This window comes from Bos grunniens, chromosome 10, assembly GCF_055505025.1.
Source record: "Bos grunniens cultivar Pamir isolate PY7600 chromosome 10, Bosgru_T2T1.0, whole genome shotgun sequence".
Lineage (NCBI taxonomy): Eukaryota > Metazoa > Chordata > Mammalia > Artiodactyla > Bovidae > Bos > Bos grunniens.
This window is the reverse complement of record NC_141174.1, coordinates 29,511,284-29,535,331: the sequence shown is the minus strand read 5'-3', so window position 1 is coordinate 29,535,331 and position 24,048 is coordinate 29,511,284. Positions and strand designations below refer to the sequence as shown.

Genomic DNA, 24,048 nt, shown 5'->3' with positions numbered 1-24,048 from the left:
GCCCAGCTGGCAGTGTTCTGGGTGCCTACAGAGAATCCACTGACAAGCTCACCATTCATTCCTTCCAGAGACTTCATTCAACACCCCTGCTTCCAGTAAGAGGCTTTACCCCTTCCTTAGCTTTTCTAGTGCTGTCAAAAGCCTTCAGATGCTCTGGCTTAGCCTCTCCAGAGAGCTCACCTGTTTTGTACAGGAAGAGGTCAGTTGTTCAGCTTTGAGGCTGGAAAATGGGATACTATTCCTTCTGTAGATTTTTCACATATCTACACATTTTTTAATGACCCCAGTTCCTGATCTACTTGGACCAGCTTTCCTTGTTCACCTTTCTTCATTCTAAGTCAGCCATCACTTTTCTGCCTCCAGAATGTGTTGTTTTGTTTACAGCTATATTGTTTCCTTTTATGTCCACTTTGTGAGTTCATTCATTTTTATTCCTCTCCTCCACTTTTAGTGGGGTTTCAGGAAGGAGCACTGATAAACTTATGTGCTTCATCTCATATTTTTTCCTGGGATTTTTTTATGAATCTGAAAGTGTCTTTACTTTGTGGGAAACTACTATAATTCTCTGGTTGTTGAAATAAAAAGGAATAAATGAAAAAACTGGAAGTGACTATAGATTAGTTAAGTGTTACCAATTTGCTTTACTGCAGTTTTGAATGAAAGCATCAGGACAATAAATGAATTATTCCAAATTCTTTTAAACCAGAACTATTTCCATATTGCATAGGCAAGTTGTTGTTTAATTTCTTAAGATATTATGAAGTACTTTTAAAATTATTAAATAATTAAATTATAATCCCCATAAATTTTTATAAGAATGTGTCATTGCATGGTTGTGGTTTTTTTTAATTATTGAGGTACAATTAACATGTAATGCAAGGTAGCTTTTAAACTGTTGATAATACATGTACCACATAGATGACATTGACTGAAAACTGTGTTAGTTAGAGCTCTGCTTAAACAAGGGAATTTATTGACTGATGTAACTAAAAAGTCCTAGGACTCTACCTCTATTTCTCATCTCTTATATTGCTTTCACTGTCTTCAAGTGCTATTCATGACAACTCCAGCCTTCCCAGCTTTTGGTTCAGTGGAAAGGGAGAATTTTCCTTTCTAATAGTTAAACAGATTTCAAAAATTGAGTTACATCAGCTATGGCAGATCACACGCCCTTCCCCTGGTGGCCTTGGGGATGTGAGGCTTATTTTGACTAGATTGGGACCACATGACCATTTGGAGAGCCAGGCATAAAGTAGTTTCACTTGAAATACGTGGTGCTAACAAAGGAAAATAAAATGTTTTTAGAAGAAAAGGAGAATAGGTTGTTAGCTGGGAAAAATATACTTGTCCTTTTTACCTCCACTTCCAACCATGCATCTACAACCGTTTAACCCAATAAGGAAATTTTAACCCAGTTTGAATAGATGATGATGACAGCTGCAGGGACCTCTTCCTGTTATAAAGATAAACGGGTATATACACCTGTGACAAATACTAAGCAAGCAAGTATCCTAGTAAAGTACTTTATGACAAGTATTTCTGTAAATCTTTCCTCATCTTTGTCTATCTGTTTTGTCATTCCCTAAATGACCTGTTGTTCATTTGGCCAGTCATGTCAAACTCTTTGCAACCACGTGTACTGTAGCACCTCAAGCTTCCCTGTCCCTCACCATCTCCTAGAGTTTGCCCAAGTTCATGTTCATTGCATCGGTGATGCCCTCCAGCCATCTCATCCTCTGATGCCCTCTTCTCCTTCTGCCCTCAATATTTCCCAGCATCAGGGACTTTTCCAGTGAGTCATCTGTTCACATCAGATGACCAAAGGACTGGAGCTTCAGCTTCATCATCAGTCCTTCTGGTGAATATTCAGGGTTGCTCTCCCTTAAGATTGACTGGTTTGATCTCCTTGCTGTCCAGGGGATTCTCAGGAGTCTTCTCCAGCACCACAGTTCAAAGACATCAATTCTTTGGTGTCCTGCCTTCTTTATGGTCCAGCTCTCACAACCATACATGACCACTGGGAAGACCACAGCCTTGACTGTATGGACCTTTGTTGGCAGAGTAATGTCTCTGCTTTTCAACACACTGTCTAGGTCTGCCATCACTTTCCTGCCAAGAAGCAATCGTCTTCTGATTTCGTGGCTGTAGTCACAGTCCACAATGACTTTGGAACCCAAGAAGAGGGAGTCTGTCACTCCTTCCACTTTTTCCCCTTCTGTTTGCCATGCAGTAATGTTTTGCCATTCCCTAAATGACGTATTGTTGGATTCATTTTGTGATTCATTGTGATTAATTAGATTTCTAACTGTTTAGGCATCGAAGTCAAGAAGGCACCGTCAGGTCAAAGTTGACTTTTCTGATTCTGAATCCGGCCAAGTACAAACCAAAACAACTAGGAAAAGAAAAAACAAAGAAACGTTGAAACCAGCAGGAAAGAAAGTGTCTTCCAGAGACAGAGGTACCTTTTGAGAACCTTAAAAAGGGAGAATGGGTCTTACGTACTGTCTTCCCTCACCATGTTTTCTTGATTAAAAAGCATTAGATACTTGTTTAAGAACCTTGTGAGATTAATATTAGAAATAAATTGTCTTAGATTCTTGGAATCTTACTACTGAGAGGAACCCTAGAAGTCATAAAATTGGTCGTTTCATAGATGATAAAATTTAGGCCCATACAGATTAAATAACTTGTCCAAGTGATATGGTTAGTTATAGAATCAGTTTAGAATTATCCATATTATACTTCATTAGTAATTTTTGTGTGTGAATCAAACTTACATGTAGAATAAGTTATGATAAGTAGCACATTCTATAAACCATATTTTCCACTATCTGTACTAACTAAGCTGTACCTGCTTTTCTTTTGAAATAGCTTATCTATAAAGTTAACTTTGCTGTTTGTTTTCTAAAAACATGAATTCATGTACTCAAGTAGTTTAATTTTTGAGCACTGCACAAATATATTCACCATACATAAAGCTGGAATCTGATTAGCAGGCTCAAGGGAAAAAAAGTATTAGAAACATACTAAATATTTAGTGCCTGATATAAGAAGCACAGAGAAAGCCACTGCAGCAGTATATGAAGATATGTTAATAGCCTTTTCGGAGAAGGCGATGGCAACCCACTCCAGTACTCTTGCCTGGAAAATCCCATGGACGGAGGGGCCTGGTGGGCTGCAGTCCATGGGGTCACTAAGAGTCAGACACGACTGAGCGACGTCACTTTCACTTTTCACTTTCATGCATTGGAGAAGGAAATGGCAACCCACTCCAGTGTTCTTGCCTGGAGAATCCCAGGGACGAGGGAGCCTGGTGGGCTGCCGTCTCTGGGGTCGCACAGAGTCAGACACGACTGAAGCGACAGCATAATAGCCTTTTAGCATGTTTTTTTCCTATATTGAGATGGTAGAGGGAGAATTACAGTTTAGTACCTTTAATATAGTCCAGATATGATAAGTTCCATCAATTAATGCATGAAGTGCTTTGAGAATTCAGAGGCAGAGATACTACATTTGTTAAGGATAATTAAGAAATACTTCCGAAGGAGAATTTTTTTTTAGTTTTCTTTACAGGACTAGCATGTATTGTGAAGAAAGCTGTTAGGCCAGTCTCATAAGTATTAATGGAAAAATTCTAAGTTACATGTATCAAAAGAATCTCAGATACAGAACAGCTTTACTGTGTACATTCATTCTATGATGCAGGGATGGTGCAGTTAGGAATCTATGAATATGATTTGCTGTGTAAATAGGTTAAAGGGGAAAATGTGAATTCATTTTAATAGTTACCCAAGAAAACATTTGATTAAGTCTAGCATCCATCTTGATTTTAAAAAATAGTCTCTAGCTGTTGGGAGTCAACAGACTTTCTGTAAGGGGCCAGATAGTAAATATTTTAGAGCTAAGTGGAACTTTCATACATTTTTTGTGGGAATTCAGAATGGTAACTCCTAGATCTATACTCTGGAAGACTGTCAGTTTCTCATAAAGTTAAACATATACTGACCATGAAAAACTGTCAGTTTCTCATAAAGTTAAACATATACTGACCATATAACAGCAATCCCACTCCTTGATATTTATGCAAGAGAAATAAAAACTTACATTCACACAAAAATTTGTATATCTAAGTTTATTGCTGCTGCTGCTAAGTCGCTTCAGTCGTGTCCAACTCTGCGCGATTCCATAGACGGCAGCCCATCAGGCTCCGCCGTCCCTGGGATTCTCCAGGCAAGAACACTGGAGTGGGTTGCCATTTCCTTCTCCAACGCATAAAAGTGAAAAGTGAAAGTGAAGTCGCTCAGTCGTATCCAACTCTTAGTGACCCCATGGACTGCAGCCTACCAGGCTCCTCGGTCCATGGGATTTTCCAGGCAAGAGTACTAGAGTCAGGTGCCGTTGCCTTCTCCGCAAATGCAAGCTAGAAAAGAAATTAAATGAAAGTTCCTTTTCATCTGAAAGGTTTGACACATGTAATTTGTGAAAGATCACTTCCTTCACTAGTCATATTTTGTTTTACTTTATGTAGTTACCTAAAACATTTTCATAAACTCTGAAATTAACTTTTAAAGATGGCTGAGATTTGTTATTGAATTTACCTAGGTGTATTAGGGAGGATTTAACCCATCAGAAAGAAAGTACAGTAAAATGTGATCTGAATTAAGATCTTTAATTATAACTCAACTATTCCAGCTACTATTATAGCTCAGAAGGTATTGTAAATACTTTGAAGCAGAGGTAATTTGTTATTCTTCACCTTAATAAATATTCAAGTGCTTACTAAAAAGATTCTCTTTAATCAAAAAGTTCATTAAAGTAGAAAAGTATTTTTGATTTCTAGGGATTTGTCCAAGTGACAAAAACAGGACATTCATTACAGGATTATTTGAAATGGCAAAGATTGTTAACAACTCAAATGTATAACATTGAAAAATTGTGTACATGAAATTTTTGTCCATATAAAGGAATACTTTGCTGTTCCTAAAAAGCTGGAGAAAGTTTTCTGTATACTGACATGAAAATATGTCCAAAATATATTGATACATTGCTTAGTGAAAATGTTTTTTTAAAGACAAGTATGATTCATTTCTTAATAAATACATATGTAGACACAAAGCTACTATAATATAAAATAGATAAACAACAAGGTCCTGCTGTATAGCACGGGAAAGCATATTCAATATCTTATAATAAACTACAATAGAAAAGAACCTGAAAAAGAGTAATATGTGTAATCAAGTAATCAAGGCTTCCCTGATGGCTCAGATGGTAAAGAATCTGCCTGCAATGTAGGAGACTCGGGTTTGATCCCTGGGTCAGGGAGATCCCCTAGAAAAGAGAATGGCTACCTACTCCAGTATTCTTGTCTAGAGAATTCCATGGACACAGGAGCCTAACAGGCTGTGTAGTCCATGGGGTAGCAAAGAGTTGGACACGACTGAGCGACAACACTATACACACACACACATATATACACACACATATGTATGTATAAACTAAATCACTTTTTTGTACACTAGAAACTACATTGTAAGTGAACTATAATAAAAAAATATGTAGACAGAAGTTTTATATATATATATATATATATATATATATATATATATATATCTTTGAAGAAACTAGATGCATATAACAGAGGTTAATTCTCAGGGATGGGATCATGGAAATTTCTAAGTCCATAAATTTCCATAATGTTTGACTTTTAGATGATAACCATGTTTAGTAATCAGGAAAAATCCAAAGATTAAAAAGCAAACAAATATAAAATAATTCCTTAGACTACGACAAGATTGACATGAAAAAAGGCAAGGTGGGTGGAAGTATAGGATACGAAGGTTCCATTTTATGTGGATTGTGACTGCTGTATTGAAGAGTTACTGTTAATATAGAAAGATATGTTGAGAACTGGATTGTGACCAGGCCTGAAGTGTGGAACCAAGAAATTAGGACTTCATTTAGTAGGCAGAAGGGAGTCTTGTGAGACTGCTAAGCAAGCAAGTGGTATGACCAGTTTTCTTTGAAGATCAGTCTGGCAGTAGTATGGTAGTTAGGTGGGAACAAACTGAAAATAGGAGCTCTAAGTAAAAGGCTGTTGAGGAGTAATGAGGATCTGGCCAGGTTGTAGGAATTAGACAAGTAGACTGACAATTAGGAGAGCCAGCGGCTATCTACAGGTAACCACATACAGAGGCTGGTGGAGAGAGATGAGACAGGGACGCTTACAGCCTCAGCAACTGGGGGAATGTTGGTGACTTTAACAGACTAAGGGTCACAGGATGAAGATTTCATTTGGGGGAAGAACTTGCCACAATCTGCCTTTCCAGGCTCAATTCTTGTAAAGGGTGTCTAATGCATAAATAAGTGCTCACGTATGTTGATTGGATTTACCCACTTTGTATTACTTAAGCTATACCTGTTCACCATTCCTAGAATATAACATGCAGGCTTCTGGAAGAACATTAGTTAATAGTAATGGTGACACATGATGGTGAAGATGATAACAACTGTTGCTTATGTAACACTCTTCCTTTTTAATTTTTTTAAAATTTTAATTAATTTTTTTTAACACCAAAAACATTTTGTATTGGGGTATAGCCAAATTAACAGTGTTGTAATAGTTTCAGGTGAACCATGAGGGACTCAGCCGAACATGTACATGTATCCATTCTCCCCCAAACTCCACCTCCCATCCAGCCTGGCACATAAAATTGAGCAGAGTTCCATGTGCTATACAATAGGTTTTTGTTGGTTATCATTTTACATATAGCGGTGTAACACTTATTTTCTGCTGAACTTTTTTCCCACGTCCAAGGTCACCTAACTAATACTTAAAGCTGAGACTTGAGTGGCAGTCTGCTTGAATCGAAGCCTGAGTCCTTAACTCCATACTTGTTATCTCTCACGTAATTGGAAATGTGGCTCTGGAGCTCAGATTAGACATGCACTTAAGTAATTGTCGTATTCTAGCTGCATGTCCTGTAATCATATGTGTTGAGATGGAGCAATAATCTGTGACTTATAATTGCATCCCATAATTGTGATGAGCTTGGAGCAGAGGAAAACTATCAACCTAACACCCCCTAGGAAGTTAGCTTTGTGGATAACTGAAGTTAATGATTTAAATGTCAAAATTTACTTTTTAAACAGTTAATTATTCTGGTTGATACCTTTCTAAAGCATACTACATGTATATGGTTCTTGTTTTCTACAATGTGCATTTATCATTTTTACAGGTATTTTATGCTCTCCTATTTTCTTGAACAGTGTATCCTGAACATAATTTAGTATTCACTTTATGATTCAGGGTTTTCATCATGAGCATATTCTTTTTACTGGATTTTGTAATATAGTAATCCTATCAGATACCTCAAGTTGATCATTATACTATGGCTTCGGGACGCAGGACTGTCCTTGTTTTTCTGGCACATTTGTTGTGGTAGGTGTCTTTATGTTCTCAGTGTGCAAACATAGCAGTTTTTTGCCCTTTTGCTGCTTCTTTAACTAGTGGGTTTTAAGAAGCAGGTTGGCCGTTCGTTTCAGTTTTATGTAAAATAATTAGGTTTTGGATAAAGGCCTGAGGAACGTATCGTGAGCTTTTATAGCTTTTATTTAATATGTTGACTCTGAGATAAACATCCTGAAGTTTTGTGTGTTCACTTCTTGGTTCCTAGCTGCATAACTGGATGAAGCATTTTATTTTGTTTTTAAGAGCTTTTGGAGAACATTGCCTTTCTTTTTTAAACTTATTCCTTTAATGTAGAAATGATATCTAAAATGTAGTTAATCATCATGTGACTAGATGAAGGTTTTCTTGCACAGCTGACAGTTTTAAACTCAGAAATCCTTCCCTTGACATTGTTGCATAGATTCCCTTAGGTTATAAATGTGGGTTTGAAAAAATCATTAATAGTTGATATGGATGGACATGGCGCAAGATTGTTAAGAGGAGTATTAGTAATTTGGGATAGATTGTACTGATTATAATCTTGGTTTGAATCGTGTTTAAAATGGAAGCTTTTTGCTAGTTAACTTCATCTAAACGCTGGGCTGGAAGAAGCACAAGTTGGAATCAAGATTGCCGGGAGAAATATCAGTAACCTCAGATATGCAGATGACACCACCCTTCTGGCAGAAAGTGAAGAGGAATTAAAAAGCCTCTTGATGAAAGTGAAAGTGGAGAGTGAAAAAGTTGGCTGAAAGCTAACATTCAGAAAACAAAGATCATGGCATCTGGTCCCATCACTTCATGGGAAATAGATGGGGAAACAGTGGAAACAGTGTCAGACTTTATTTTTCTGGGCTCCAAAATCACTGCAGATGGTGATTGCAGCCATGAAATTAAAAGATGCTTACTCCTTGGAAGGAAAGTTATGACCAACCTAGATAGCATATTGAAAAGCAGAGACATTACTTTGCCAGCAAAGGTCCGTCTAGTCAAGGCTATGGTTTTTTCACTGGTCATGTATGGATGTAAGAGTTGGACTGTGAAGAAAGCTGAGCATCGAAGAATTGATGCTTTTGAACTGTGGTGTTGGAGAAGACTCTTGAGAGTCCCTTGGACTGCAAGGAGATCCAACCAGTCCATCCTAAAGGAGATCAGTCTTGGGTGTTCTTTGGAAGGACTGATGCTAAAGTTGAAACTCCAATACTTGGACTACCTCATGTGAAGAGTTGACTCATTGGAAAAGACTGATGCTGGGAGGGATTGGGGGCAGGAGGAGAAGGGGACAACAGAGGATGAGATGGCTGGATGGCATCACTGACTCAGTGGACATGGGTTTGAGTGAACTCTGGGAGTTGGTGATGGACAGGAAGGCCTGGCGTGCTGCAATTCACGGGGTCACAAAGAGTCGGACATGACTGAGCGACTGAACTGAACTGAGAGCAATCTCTTCATTCCATAAAATCTGCATCGCATTAAGATGCCAGCATATGTGTGTTCAGAGCAGAAAGCTTAAACTCATTTTTATTGAATTTGTTGCCTTCTGTACTGGCAGGTACTTAGTAACATATATACTCTGTGAAATACTGTGTTATAAAATACTTGAATCCATATTTGATTATTCGTGGTTAATTGAGGCCCTCCTCTCTGCCAGGCACTTTTCTAAGTGCTGGGGATACATCAACCTAAACAAACCAGAATCTGTCCTTGTGAAGTTTACATTCTAGTGGGAAGAGGCAGGCTATAAAGAGACAAATTACTACAGATAACAGGTGGAATAAGTGTTGTGGAGAAGAATCAGGAAGCATAAGAAATAAAGAGTGACTGTGTCAAGGGATTGCCATGAACAGAAAATGATATGCTGAATGAGACCTGATACGACAATGGTATTTGATAATTTGATGAGGATATTTCTTCCGGCAATAGAAGGTTGCTATAGACGACCTCCAATCTTAACTGTGTTTCTGAAGTTTGTGCACATTTTCCTAGTCACTGTAATGTGATCTTACAATTGTTTGTTAAGTTAGTGAATAATGATCCTAAAGGAACAGATTTTGTGTGTGTGCTTGTGTATGTGAGAATTGCCTTATTTTCAGGTTGTTTTATTTAATAATGGTTCTTGGACAGCATTCTGGTGTTCAGCAACTGATATAGAATATTTGTCATTAAGTCCATATCAGTCTTAAAAACAAAAGACTGTTAACTTTAGAATTACATTTGTGATTAACTTGAAGTAACACATGATTATTCCATGGTGTCTACAGATATAACTCATGCTGTGTGTGATAAGGATTGAATCCTGTATCAGTGTTTGGCTAATTTTGTTTCTTCACTTTTCCTCTGTTTTCTTTAATGGAAGAATTAGAGGCTATTTTCAAAACATAGGTATAAATATATTAATACTTTAAAAAATGGTGTGATTTTAAAATGCATATTTCTGTTCACCATTACAATTTTAGCTTTTAAACACCTAATATGTGCTATTATAGTCTTGTCATAATTTGTGTAAAATTTTTCTCAAAGGTTAACATTCTTTGTTTTCATATAAAATTACTTGTTTAACTATTTCCAGGTGACATGCAGAATATACATATGGAAGATAAATCTTTAAATCTGAGTATGCCTGTGGTTACAGAAGAGGATGAAGAGAATGAAAGTTTTAGTGAAACAGGTACAGATGAAATTTTGTCAAACTCCTTGTAGAGCATCAAGGTTTAGAACCCAGAAGAGCATGACAACTGTGTGTTCCTGTGATGTTTTTATCTTTGGTACACTGGAGAATTTTACCATTAATCATACCATTAATCCTGACACTTAAAAGTAAGTGATAATACAGTAAATGGATGGATATGGAGTGGCAGCGGTCAGTGGTCAGTGAAGGAGAGGGAATACATCGTTATTAGTAAGTGAATATCTGTAATCATGAGGGTTTCTGAAATGTATTCCTAACAAAGGGCAAAGTTCACAAAGTGAGTTACTGGATATAACTTTTTAAAAAATACTTTATTGCTAAAAATTTCTCATTTCAAATTCTAGTAAATGTAAAATTTTCACCTATGAGATGATGATTGTAACTAAGTGGTAAATTGCACAATGTGAGTTAAAATGGCTATACCTTTTTGTGCTGCTGTGGTTTTCATAATTTATAATATTTATTAAACAATAGTTTAAATAACTATCTCTAATAATAATTACAGTAACATAGAGAATAAGTCATATTTAGCTGGCTAGGCTTGATATTTAGTAATCCATCAATGATAATGAATGTAATACATATCAAGAATCTGCCTAATGACTTTTCCATTTTGGTGCTGTATTCATTCAGCAAACATTTATTGAGTGCCTATTATGTTTGAAGTAGTTAGCGAGGTATGGGAATATAAAGATATATAGTACAAGAGTTTTAAGAACTGTTTTATTTTGATCACAGTGAATAGATCTGAGGAGAGTGAGTGGGTCATAGTGGGCCTAAGGTACTAATGAATCAGATCAGTCCAAGTTCCAAAGAACCTTATGGCTTAGTGTGAAAAAAAAAACGACCCAGTACATTATGGTAAAGAGACAGGGTGCTATGGAACCATACGGAAGACAAAGACAAGAGAATATTTGTTGCTTCAGAAGTCTGAGTGCTTCTGTGATTTGCTTGTGTCAGCGTAAAACAGTTCTTTATAATCCTATATAGTCCTGTATAGTTTCAGACTATAGTTGCTTTCTAGTTTTGTCGCAAGTAAACAAACACGTGTACACTTTTATGGCTACCTGGCAAGTCACATTCTAAACTCTATCAGAGTGCGAGTTTTTAAAATTTGGTTTTTATTAAATACATAAGCATATAATTTAATACTTAACAATTTTATCATACTGATTATAAGAAATGATGGACTTCTGACATTGACTCCCATTTCTTATTCCCTGAGACAACCACTTTTAACTCTTTCGTAATTATTTTGGCATTGACCTCCATGTTTCTAAATAGCATGTTTATATTGTCACTTATTCATATTTCAGTTCTATGAATTATCTGTTGACTTTGCACACTGAGGAGGATGAGGATTTAGTTTTCGTTAATGTAACAGGTGCACAACATAATGGATATTTCTGTGCACTACAAGGTGGTCACCATGAGAGAGAGAGATACATGTGACGGGTTAGCTCTGTCACCATACAAAGATGGTACAGTATAATAATTTTATATATTCTTCACCTCCCAACCCAAACACATGATACTTCCTATCCCCCATCCTCCAAGTATAGTCATTATTTTAGTTACGTGAGTATTCAGCATTTATGAAACATTATTAGCAGTAGGGCCATCTAACATAATCTGTGATTCTCCCTTAATCTGAGCATTTATTGTTGGCCTTAGAGAGTTAATAACTTTTTTGCCTTATTAATTTGTTTCTTTATGTACTTATCACTAGTTTATCCTCAGACTATTGCTCAATGTATAAGCCTTCCCCTTGAAACACTTGAGCACATTAGGCATTTTATCATTGTCATCTTTTTAAGGAGGTCTCCACCGGGTCTCAGACTTGCTTTATGTACTCTTGGCCTGATGCTGCTGCCTTCCAGGAATCTGTTTTCTTTTTCTTCTTAATTTTGTCTCTGTCTTTTCTCATTCCTTTTTCTGTCATCTTCTTTTAGTTTTCATTGATGGGGAATATTTCTTTCTTCTGTGTCTTCCATAATTTTCATGTTTTGTATCTTCTGTTATTTGCTTTGTTTTTAATAATCAGTGACTTTAGGCTCTCGACTGTTTCTAGATGGAGACTTAACTTGGGTATTGGTCATGGAATGTGCCATGGTAGCCAAAAAGATGCTACCTTTTTGGTATGGTGCTAGTGTTTTGGGCCAGTGCTAACAGAAAGTGACTATGTCAGGTGGAAAGCAGTTGACATCTCAGTCACTTTCTGTTAGCGCTGGCCCAGATACTGTTCCGATCTGGCATGCTGGGCCTATACTAACTATAGGGAGGGCATACCCATAGGAAACGACCTCCAAGTAGCTTATTATCAAGTAGCATTTAGGATGATTGGGATCTACATTAGTAAGTCTACAACTGCAATGTCATTTTGAAGGGAAAAACTCATGTATATGTCAGGTTTAAGATGTCTTGTATCATTGTTGTGAAGGTGTTCTTACTGTTATACCAACCTATTTAGTTTAATGTGTGTTATCAATTAAGTATTCTTTTTTAGATCTGACAGACGCCTTAATTTTTTGTCTTTAGAGTTCACAGCACCCAAGAGGAGAAGAAAACAGAGAACAAAAAGCTAGGCTTCCCATTCCAGTATCCTTGGACTTTCCTGGTGGCTCAGCTGGTAAAGAATCCACCTGCAAAGCGGGAGATCTGGGGTCGATCCCTGGGTTGGGAAGATGCTCTGGAGAAGGGAAAGGCTGCCTACTCTAGTATTCTGGCCTGGAGAATTCCATGGACTGTATAGTCATGGGGTCGCAAAGAATCAGACACGACTGAGCGACTTTGACCTACTCACTTACTCACATGTAAATGATTAGTTATTTTATATCTACAGTTTGATAACAGATTTGTTTATGATGTATATTAACTATTTTATATATTATGTTGTAAAGTGCACTAAAGTTTTTGCCTTATTTGCTTTATTTTTGAATATTTGAGACAATATAGTCAGCTTATATGATTGATAATTTAGGAAGCTCAGTTTCTACTTCTATAATTGATTAAGTATCCTTTGATGCTTGTTTTAAAGCTCCCTTTGGCCTAACATGTCAGTATGTATACATGCATGTTTGTGTATGTGTAGATATATCTATGTATGTGTCCATTTATGCATATAATGTGATTAGTCAGCACACTGGGTACAACATTTAAATACTGATTATTTCTAGTAAAACCTTTAAGAGTGGTAATATATATTTCAGAACATGTCTGTGGCACAGAAAGTTGGTACTCGAAAAAAAAATTCTGTAGCTTCGTGAATGTGCCTCTCTGTTAATTTCTCATTTGAGAGATTTAGATGGAGATTGCTTCAGCCATACTGTTTGAATTGCTGCCAGTAGCAGACCACCTCCACATCATGTGGCTGGCTCAGCCTGTCTTAAAGTTGATTATACTCCAGGTTGTTTTCCCATGTGGTATGTTCAGGAATTCTGCAAATGCCCTGTGAGTGAAAATAACTAATGCTAGCCCAGATAAAAATTTCATTTATTAGAATCTGTGCTATAATGTTAGCTGTGAAACAGAATTGTTTCCCTTGGCTGATTTCAGATTTTTCTGATAATTGATGGACAGTTTCTATGATGTGTTTACTGGACAGAGCTTCTAGGGTTTAAATATTCTAGCATTGGGGCATGCAGAGATGTGGATCCATTACCTGGTGACTTATATACCAGGTTATTTGCTAAGCTCTTTCTGATCATTAAACTTTACAAACATTGTATAACCAAAACAGTGAGTTTCCCTGTTATTTTTTCACTACAGTACTTTTAAAAGGTATCATTTCATTTGTACGATTAAAAAACTGTTATCTGTGGATGATAAACGCCTTGCCCACATTCACGAAGTTAGTGATGCACCTAGGATACACACACAGGGCTCTGGCTTATAATTTCAGAGTCAGTTTTATATAAGCCAACACAAGTGGAAATCCAGATGGACTGAAAGCAGTAAAACCCCACTTCAGATGGCATAAACAGTAAGGAAAGTTTATTTGAAACCAGTTGAGCTTCAGTGTCGGTGGCTCTGGGTTATGTAGGGTCTCATTGCCATGATGGCTTCATTTACCCAGGTGTGGATCTTTAGGGAAAGCTTTATATCAGTGTAGAGAACTGTTTACCCTCCAGCTGAGGGGCAACCTTGCAAAGCAAGCCTTTTTAGGACAGTAGTCTCAGGCCTGCTCTGTTACCTCTAATGCATAGTTCATTTCATTTTTCACTATTTCAAACAATGCTGCATTGATCTTTGTGTGTGTATCTTGACTCACTTACATTGGTGTTTCTGCTGGATCAATCTGATCTACACATGAATTTGTTGAACACTGTGTATATATAAAATTTTGGTAATTATGCCAAATTGAACTGTAAAAAGCCTGCTAATTTACATTCCTGCTGCTGCTGCTGCTGCTGCTGCTAAGTCACTTCAGTCGTGTCCGACTCTGCGACCCCAGAGACGGCAGCCCACCCGTCCCTGGGATTCTCCAGGCAAGAACACTGGAGTGGGTTGCCATTTCCTTCTCCAATGCATGAAAGTGAAAAGTGAAAGTGAAGTCGTGCAGTCGTGTCCGACCCTTAGCGACCCCACGGACTGCAGCCTACCAGGCTCCTCCGTCCATGGGATTTTCCAGGCAGGAGTACTGGAGTGGGGTGCCATTGCCTTCTCCACATTCCTACTAACAGTATTTGCAAAGGACCCTTGGACTTCCCTGGTGGCTCAGATGGTAAAAAATCTGCCTGCAGTACAGGAGACCTGGGTTCAGTCACTGGGTTGCAAAGATTACCCTGGAGAAGGGAGTGGCTACCCACGCCAGTATTCTTGCCTGGAGAATTCCATGGATAGAGGAGCCTGGCAAACTAGTCCATGAATTTGCAAAGAGTCAGACATGACTGAATGACTAACACTTTCACCATTACGTTATCAGTCTTTGTCAATTGAATACAGCAGAATCTTAAGAGCAGAAAATGTAGAAGGATAAAAAGCAACAAAATTGGAGTACAGAGTACATCATGTGAAATGCTGGGCTGAATAAAGCACAAGCTAGAATCAAGATTGCTGGAAGAAATACCAATAACCTCAGACATGCAGATGACACCACCCTTGTGGTAGAAAGGGAAGAGGAACTAAAGAGCCTCTTGATGAAAATGAGAGAGGAGAGTGAAAAAGCTGGCTTCAAACTTAACGTTCAAAAAACGAAGACCATGACATCCAGTTCTATGACTTAATGGCAAATAGATGGGGAAACAATGGACGTAGTGACAGACTTCATTTTCTTAGGCTCCAAAATCATTGTGGATGGTGACTGTCACCATGAAATTAAAAGCTGCTTGCTTCCTGGAAGAAAGGCTATGACAAACCTAAACAGTGTATTCAAAAGCAGAGACATCACTTTGTCGACCAAAGTCCATATAGTCAAAGCTATGGTTTTTCCAGTAGTCATATACGGATATGAGAGTTGGACCATAAAGAAGGCTGAGCGCCAAATAATTCATTCTTTTCAACTATGGGGCAGAGAAGACTCTTGAGAGTCCCCTGGACAGCAAGGAGATCAAACCAGTCAATCCTAAAGGAAATCAACCCTGCCAGAATATTCATTGGAAGGACTGATGCTGAAGCTCCAATTCTTTGGCCACCAGATGCAAAGAGCCAACTCATTGGAAAAGACCCTGATGCTGGGAAAGATTGAGGGCAGGAGGAGAAGTGGGCATCAGAGGATGAGGTGGTTGGATGGCATCACCAACTCAATGGACATGAGTTTGAGCAACCTCTGGGAGATAGTAAACGACAGGGAAGCCTGGTATGCTGCAGTCCATGGGGTCACAAAGAGTCAGACATGAATGAGCGACTGAACAGCAACAATAAGCCCTTCTAAGATCCCATTTATAACCCTTTTCTCTTAATGCCTCAAATGTCCTAACTGTGAGTGGATATATTTAAAACGAGGAAACATTCCCAATCTCCTTAACACCCAGTTAAAGTGCTTGTTTCCTGAGACAGACAGAGTTGTACCATCTGCAGTTTATTTTATACTGCCAAGGGAGAGATACAGAACCAGCTTTTAGGCAAAGATTTTGTCTTCTATAGGGATTTCCAGAATAGTGATATGATTGTCGTTCAGCTTCTAAGTCATGTCCGAATTTTTGAGATCCCTGAACTATAGCATGCCAGGCTTCCCTGCCCTTCACTATCTCCCTGAGTTTGCTCAAACTCCTGTCCATTGAATCAGTGATGCCATCCAACCATCTCATTCTCTGTTGCCCCCTCTCCTGCCCTCAGTCTTTCCCAGCATCAGGGTCTTTATCAATGAGTTGGCTCTTTGTATCAGGTGACCAAAGTATTGTAGCTTCAGCATCAGTCCTTCCAGTGAATATTCAGGATTGATTTTCTTTAAGATTGACTGGTTTGATCTTGCTGTCAAAGGGACTCACAAGAGTCTTCTCCAACACCACAGTTCAAAAGCATCAATTCTTCGGCACTCAGCTTTCTTTATGGTCCAACTCTCACATCCATACATGACTACTGGAAAAACCATAGCTTTGACTATAATGGACCTTTGTCAAAGTGATGCTTCTGCTTTTGAATACCCTGTCCAGGTTGGCCATAGCTTTTCTTCCAGGGAGTAAGTGTCTTTTCATTTCATGGCTGCAGTCACTGTCCACCATGATTTTAGAGCCCAGGAAAATAAAATCTGTCACTGTTTCCACTTTTCCCCCATCTATTTGCCACAAAGTGATGGGACCGGATGCCATGGTCTTCGTTTTTTGAATGTTAAGTCTTAAGCCAGTTTTTTCATTCTCCTCTTTCACCCTCATCAAGAGGCTCTTTAGTTCTTCACTTTCTGCCATTGGGATGGTGTCATCTGCGTATCAGGTAGTTGATATTTCTCCTGGCAGTCTTGATTCCAGCTTGTGTTTATCCAGCCTGGCATTTCACATGATGTACTCTGCACATAAGTTCAATATGCAGGACGATAATATACAGCCTTAACATACTCATTTGCCACTTTTGAACCAGTCTGTTTTTCCACGTCCAGTTCTAACTGTTGCTCCTTATCTCGCATACAGGTTTCTCAGGATATAGGTAAAGTGGCTTGTATTCCCATGTCTTTTAGAATTTTCCACAGTTGTGATTTGCCTAGTCAAAGGCTTCAGTACAGTCAATGAAGCAGTAGTACATGTTTTTTTGGAATTTCCTTGCTTTTTCTATGATCTCATGGGTTTTAGCAATTTGATCTCTGGTTTTTCTGCCTTTTCTAAATCCAGCTTGTAAATCTGGAAGTTCTTGGTTCACATACTGTTGAAACCTAGCTTGAAGGATTTTGAGCATCACCTTGCTAGTATGTGAAATGAGCATAATTGTACGATAGTTTGAACATATAAGGAAATGCATTAACAACTTTATCCAACTGGTTTGAAAACTTATAATTTTTTAATCTAAAAGCTAGAAAGTAAAACATTTCTATCCTAGTTCTGCCACTGATTCATTGTGTGTCCTTAATAAATTCATTATGTTTAAATCCTTTTCTTAGCTGTAAATTCAAGATAATCGAGAACCATTTACTAACTTCAGAATATTAAGAACTGCATATTGCTTTAAAAATGCAAAGATATGAATATTGAACTTCAAAATAATTACAGCTGGAAATTGTAAGATTTTAGAAAGTATTTGGATGTCAAGGAAATGAAAGTGATTATTAGTGAATGTGGTGATTTTTGAGGTGATTTTCTTAAGTAATAATTGAAAGCTTATGTGTTTACACAGATCTTCAGATTGATGTGAAACAAAGCTCTCATGACTCAGTTCACAAGGAAGAGTTGGTTTTTTCAAGTTGAATTAGGTATGCTGTATCAGTCAGTCAGTTCAGTCACTCAGTCATGTCCGACTCTCTGCGACCCCATGGACTGCAGCACGCCAGGCCTCCCTGTCCATCACCAACTCCTGGAGTTTACTCAAACTCATGTCCATTGAATCGGTGATGCCATCCAACCATCTCATCCTCTGTTGTCCCCTTCTCCTCCTGCCTTCAATCTTTCCCAGCATCAGGGTCTTTTAAAATGAGTCAGCTCTTCGCATCAGGTGGCCAAAGTATTGGAGTTTCAGCTTCAGCATCAGTCCTTCCAATGAACATTCAGGACTGATTTCCTTTAAGATGGACTGGTTGGATCTCCTTGCAGTCCAAGGGACTCTCAAGAATCTTCTCCAACACCACAGTTCAAAAGCATCAATTCTTCAGCGCTCAGCTTTCTTTATATAGGCTCTTCTAATAACCTATTTCAGGGATAACATAAAGGCTTGATATACAAGCCTATATATTAATATATATAGAGAAAATATATTGAGGTGTCTTTAAAAATGAACTCTATGGGCTGAAAATTACTCTTGCTTTGACATAAAGAGCCTAGGAAAATAAGCAGAGTTGTTAATGGCTTCCCAACCCACCCTTGATTCTTGAATTAAATTACGGTTTGAAGAATGCCTGCTTTTTAAATGGCATTGAGAAGACTGGGTGCTTAACTAGCCACATTTTCATTTATCTTTTGAACAACTGTGTAGTAATTTTTATTGCACATTAAAAAAAATTCCCTGTATTAAAGTAATACAAAGTCTCAGGCTGTATAACCTCCTTTTATGTCGTATTTTTTACGCTTGGATTATTTGGTTTAATATGCTATATACTGCAGGTCTGGAGTTTTTAAAGAACAGTTTAGACATGCTCCTTTAGGTTTCAAGGCACACTCACATTATCTTAAATGCTGAAGGCTTATTTTAAGACTACAGAGGACAGGAAGGTGACCGCCTCATCGAAGGCATGGCTGGGAAAATTACTGTCTTGTAGTGGGCACAGCAGCTCTCATAGCTGGGTAGTGCCCTCAACTTTGATGTCGATATCCACTGCTCAGTAGTCATCATGTACCTATTCTTACTTGGTTTACCAACTTCTCCCTGCACATTTCGCCCTCTGCAGCTTCTGTTGTTCCTGAAAGAGGTTCTGATTGATTCTATTATAATCCAAAAGAGAGCCCCCTCACTCTCTTTTCTTCTAAATCATTCTGGCCCTCTAAATCATGTCCAGCCAAAGGATGGCTGCCCTTAACTAGGGCAGAGACACCTGGTATAATTGACTGTGGCCAATGCAATAGGTCAAAGCCGGAAAAGTGAAAGTTGCTCAGTGTGTCCAACTCTTTGGGACCCCATGGACTATATAGTCCATGGAATTCTCCAGGCCAGAATACTGGAGTGGACAGCCTTTCCCTTCTCCAGGGGATCTTCCCAACCTAGGGATCGAAACAAGGTCTCCTACATTGCAGGCAGATTCTTTACCAACTGAGCTATCAGGGAAGCCCCACAAGCCAGAGGGCACAGCCAATTATGTGGAAGGACCCAACTCGGACAGCCTTCCTTAAAGAGGCTGTGAGCAGGACAGACAGGCCTTCAGAAAATCATGGGTTTCTTAGTATAATCATGATGGGTTTAAAATGATAATGATGATCTACATCATTGTCAATATTGCAGTTTCAGGAAGAAATCAAAGTAGTGGCAAAATGTACACTTGACAAATAGCAGCATTGCACAGCACTTAAGAGAAGTTGCTCTGGGGCCAGACAACCTGGGTTTGCTCTGGGATTACAGTATGCATCTGAATTAGTAGAACCTACCTGTAATAAGTTAGGGATGTGGATCTTTGACTCAGTATAATTCCATTTAAAGCCCCCTTTCATCCTTTGTCATACTGTTACATATTTTAGTTCTATATGTTATAAATCTCATTATACATTTTTTCTCAATTTAAAAAAAGAAAACATAAAAAAGTATATTCGAGTTACCCAGATAGGAACTTTTTGCAGTGTTCTTTTCTGTCATGCAAGTCTTTGCTTTCCTGTGGAATGATTTTCCTTCAGCCTGAAGAACTTCTTTTAATATTCATTTCTTGCATCTCAGCTCTGTTGGAGAAAATTTCTTTCAGGTTCTGTTTGTCTGAAAATGTCTTTATTTCACCTTTTATTTTGAAAGATATTTTTACTGGGTTTAGAATCCTAGGTAGGAAATGTTTTTCTTTTTATCCTTTCAGCACTTTAAAGACTATTCTACTCGTTATCTTCAGCCTTCATTGTCTCTGATGAGAAGCTAGTTTTCATCTTGTTCCCTTGTATATGACGTGCCCTTTTTCTCTGGCTGCTTTTGACATTTTCTCTTTATTTTTGGTTTTCAAGTTTGATATGACGTGCCTATCATGGCTTGTTTTCTCAGGGTATCATCTGTGTTTTTCTGCAGCAGTCTCTTCTATTTCCAGGACTCCGGGTATATGTGTATTGACTGCTTGTACTGTCCCACAGGTCATCGTGGCTTTTTGCCCCTACTGATTTTTCTCTCTGTGCTTCAAACTGAATGATTCCTTTTGACTTCAGGTTCACAAATCCCTTCTTTCATTATTCAATATGCTGTTAATCTCATCCAGTAGGAGTCTGACCAGTTTTAGGAGTCTCCTTGGTTCTTTTTTATGGTTTTTATATCTCCACTGGAGTTTTCTATTTCTTTGCCCATTATATCCATCTTTTACTTCAGTTTATACTTAGCTGCTGCTGCTAAGTCGCTTCAGTCATGTCCGACTCTATGCGACCCCAGAGATGGCAGCCCACCAGGCTCCCCTGTCCCTGGGATTCTCCAGGCAAGAACACTGGAGTGGGTTGCCATTTCCTACTCCATTATACTTAGCTAGTTATTAATATTTTGACACCTTTGCTAGGTCCAATATTGGGGTTATCAGTGTATGTGTTTCTATTGGCTGTTTTTTTCCCTGTTGACTGTGGGTCACATTTTCCTATTTCTTTTTCTGTCTAGTAATTATTTTTATTGTATGAAGATGCATGTTAGAGACTCTGGATTCTATTATCTCCCTCCAGAGTGTTGAATTTTGTTCTAAAAGGCAGTTCAGTTACCGCCAGAGCATTACAACTTGGAGAGGTTTGTGTGTAGGCTTGTTAGGCTGGATCTGTTTTGGTTTTGTCCTTAGTTTTAGGGCAGATGACTTGGTCCTGGTATGTGCCCCTTATTTCTTAGGTGTGCCCCTCCTTGTGTTTAGTGGAAAGCTGACAGTATTTGCCACATTACTCCATCCTGTCAGGGCTGAAACTTTGAACTCAGGGGCAGCTTGAGCCAGTAGATGCTGAAATATCTGCTTGGCACTTTCAGGTCGCCAGCAGTTTATTTGCCGTGGAATCAGTGGAGTTCTTGTCCTGCTTGCAGGCTAAGATCTGAGATAATTTTACACTCACATTTTGGGGCTGCCCTCCCTGCAACTGCTACTTTCAGGGATTTTCCATTCTGACTTCTAACCTGACAGCCCCAACTCCATTCTCTGACTGCCCAGGTAAGACTTAGTCTCCTGGTGGCTCAGATGGTAAAGAATCTGCTTGCAATGCAGGAGACCTGGGTTCGATCCCTGGGTTGGGAAGATCCCCTAGAGGAGGGCATGGCAACTCACTCCAGTATTCTTGCCTGGAGAATCCTCATGGCAAAGGAGACCGGTGGGCTACAGTCCATGGGGTTGCAAAGATTTGGACACGACTGAGGACTAAGCACACACGGCACACCTGTCTTGTCCCATGGACAAGGGTGTGCACTCAGGTGTGATGTTACAGAAACATGGATCTCTCCCTTCAAGGATGGCATGCCCTACAGTTTTTAATCATAGAAAAGAACCAGATGATAGCCTCCTATTTACCTGGAACTTATTGAACTTTGTTCACTGGATTTGTGTCAAGTGTCTCGTAGGTTATCAAGATTCCACTTAGCATTCTTTGGGAGTTTATTAACTCATTTAGGTCCCCAAAGTGCTGTTTGATCATAATTTAATGATAGACTAACCTAATGGCTTGAAGTAGCCATCATGGTCAACAAAAGAGTCTGAAATGCAGTGTTTGGATGCAATCTCAAAAACGACAGAATGATCTCTGTTCGTTTCCAAGGCAAACCATTCAATATCACAGTAATCCAAGGCTATGCCCCAACCAGTAATGCTGAAGAAGCTGAACAGTTCTATGAAGACCTACAAGACCTTTTAGAACTAACACCCAAAAAAGATGTTCTTTTCATTATAGGGGACTAGAATGCAAAAGTAGGAAGTCAAGAAACACCTGGAGTAACAGGCAAATTTGGCCTTGGAATACGGAATGAAGCAGGGCAAAGACTAATAGAGTTCTGCCAAGAACATGCACTGGTCATAGCAAACACCCTCTTCCAACAACACAAGAGAAGACTCTATACATGGACATCATCAGATGGTCAACACCGAAATCAGATTGATTATATTCTTTGCAGCCAAAGATGGAGAAGCTCTATACAGTCAGCAAAAATAAGACTGGGAGCTGACTGTGGCTCAAATCATGAACTCCTTACTGCCAAATTCAGACTTAAATTGAAGAAAGTAGGGAAAACCACTAGACCGTTCAGGTATGATTTAAATAAAATCCCTTATGATTATACAGTGGAAGTGAGAAATAGATATAAGGGCCTAGATCTGATAGATAGAGTGCCTGATGAACTATGGAATGAAGTTCATGACATTGTACAGGAGACAGGGATCAAGACCATCCCCATGGAAAAGAAATGCAAAGAAGCAAAATGGCTGTCTGGGGAGGCCTTACAAATAGCTGTGAAAAGAAGAGACGCGAAAAGCAAAGGAGAAAAGGAAAGATATAAGCATCTGAATGCAGAGTTCCAAAGAAAAGCAAGAAGAGATAAGAAAGCCTTCCTCAGTGATCAATACAAAGAAATAGAGGAAAACAACAGAATGCAAAAGACTAGAGATCTCTTCAAGAAAATTAGAGATACCCAGGGAACATTTCATGCAAAGATGGGCTCGATAAAGGACAGAAATGGTATGGACCTAACAGAAGCAGAAGATATTAAGAAGAGATGGCAAGAATACACAGAAGAACTGTACAAAAAAGATCTTCACATCCCAGATAATCACGAAGGTGTGATCACTGACCTAGAGCCAGACATTCTGGAATGTGAAGTCAAGTGGGCCTTAGAAAGCATCACTACGAACAAAGCTAGTGGAGGTGATGGAATTCCAGTGGAGCTATTTCAAATCCTGAAAGATGATGCTGTGAAAGTGCTGCACTCAATATGCCAGCAAATTTGGAAAACTCAGCAGTGGCCACAGGACTGGAAAAGGTCAGTTTTCATTCCAATCCCAAAGAAAGGCAATGCCAAAGAATGCTCAAACTACCGCACATTTGCACTCATCTCACATGCTAGTAAAGTAATGCTCAAAATTCTCCAAGCCAGGCTTCTGCAATATGTGAACCGTGAACTTCCAGATGTTCAAGCTGGTTTTAGAAAAGGTAGAGGAACCAGAGATCAAATTGCCAACATCCGCTGGATCATGGAAAAAGCAAGAGAGTTCCAGAAAAACATCTATTTCTGCTTTATTGACTATGCCAAAGCCTTTGACCGTGTGGATCACAATAAACTGTGGAAAATTCTGAAAGAGATGGGAATACCAGACCACCTGACCTGCCTCTTGAGGAACCTGTATGCAGGTCAGGAAGCAACAGTTAGAACTGGAGATGGAACAATAGGCTGGTTCCAAATAGAAAAAGGAGTACGTCAAGGCTGTATATTATCACCCTGCTTATTTAACTTATATGCATAGTACATCATGAGAAACGCTGGACTGGAAGAAACACAAGCTGGAATCAAGAATGCCGGGAGAAATATCAATAACCTCAGATATGCAGATGACACCACCCTTATGGCAGAAAGTGAAGAGGAATTAAAAAGCCTCTTGATGAAAGTGAAAGAGGAGAGTCAAAAAGTTGGCTTAAAGCTCAACATTCAGAAAACTAAGAGCATGGCATCCGGTCCCATCACTTCATGGGAAATAGATGGGGAAACAGTGGAAACA

General features: G+C 38.8%; 1 protein-coding gene across 4 annotated transcripts in view; it reads left to right on the top strand.

Moving 5' to 3' along the window:
* SNAPC1 (small nuclear RNA activating complex polypeptide 1) overlaps nucleotides 1-13,872 on the top strand; it is a 28,394-nt gene extending 14,522 nt beyond the window's left edge. For all 4 annotated transcript variants that reach the window (XM_086320367.1, XM_086320370.1, XM_086320369.1 and 1 more), the window contains exons 8-10: nucleotides 2,314-2,458; nucleotides 10,017-10,115; nucleotides 12,675-13,872. In XM_086320367.1, the coding sequence (XP_086176493.1) occupies nucleotides 2,314-2,458; nucleotides 10,017-10,115; nucleotides 12,675-12,721 (291 nt within the window). In that variant the 3' untranslated portion in view covers nucleotides 12,722-13,872. The remainder of the gene's footprint in view (nucleotides 1-2,313; nucleotides 2,459-10,016; nucleotides 10,116-12,674) is intronic.
* The last annotated feature ends 10,176 nt before the right edge of the window (nucleotides 13,873-24,048 follow it).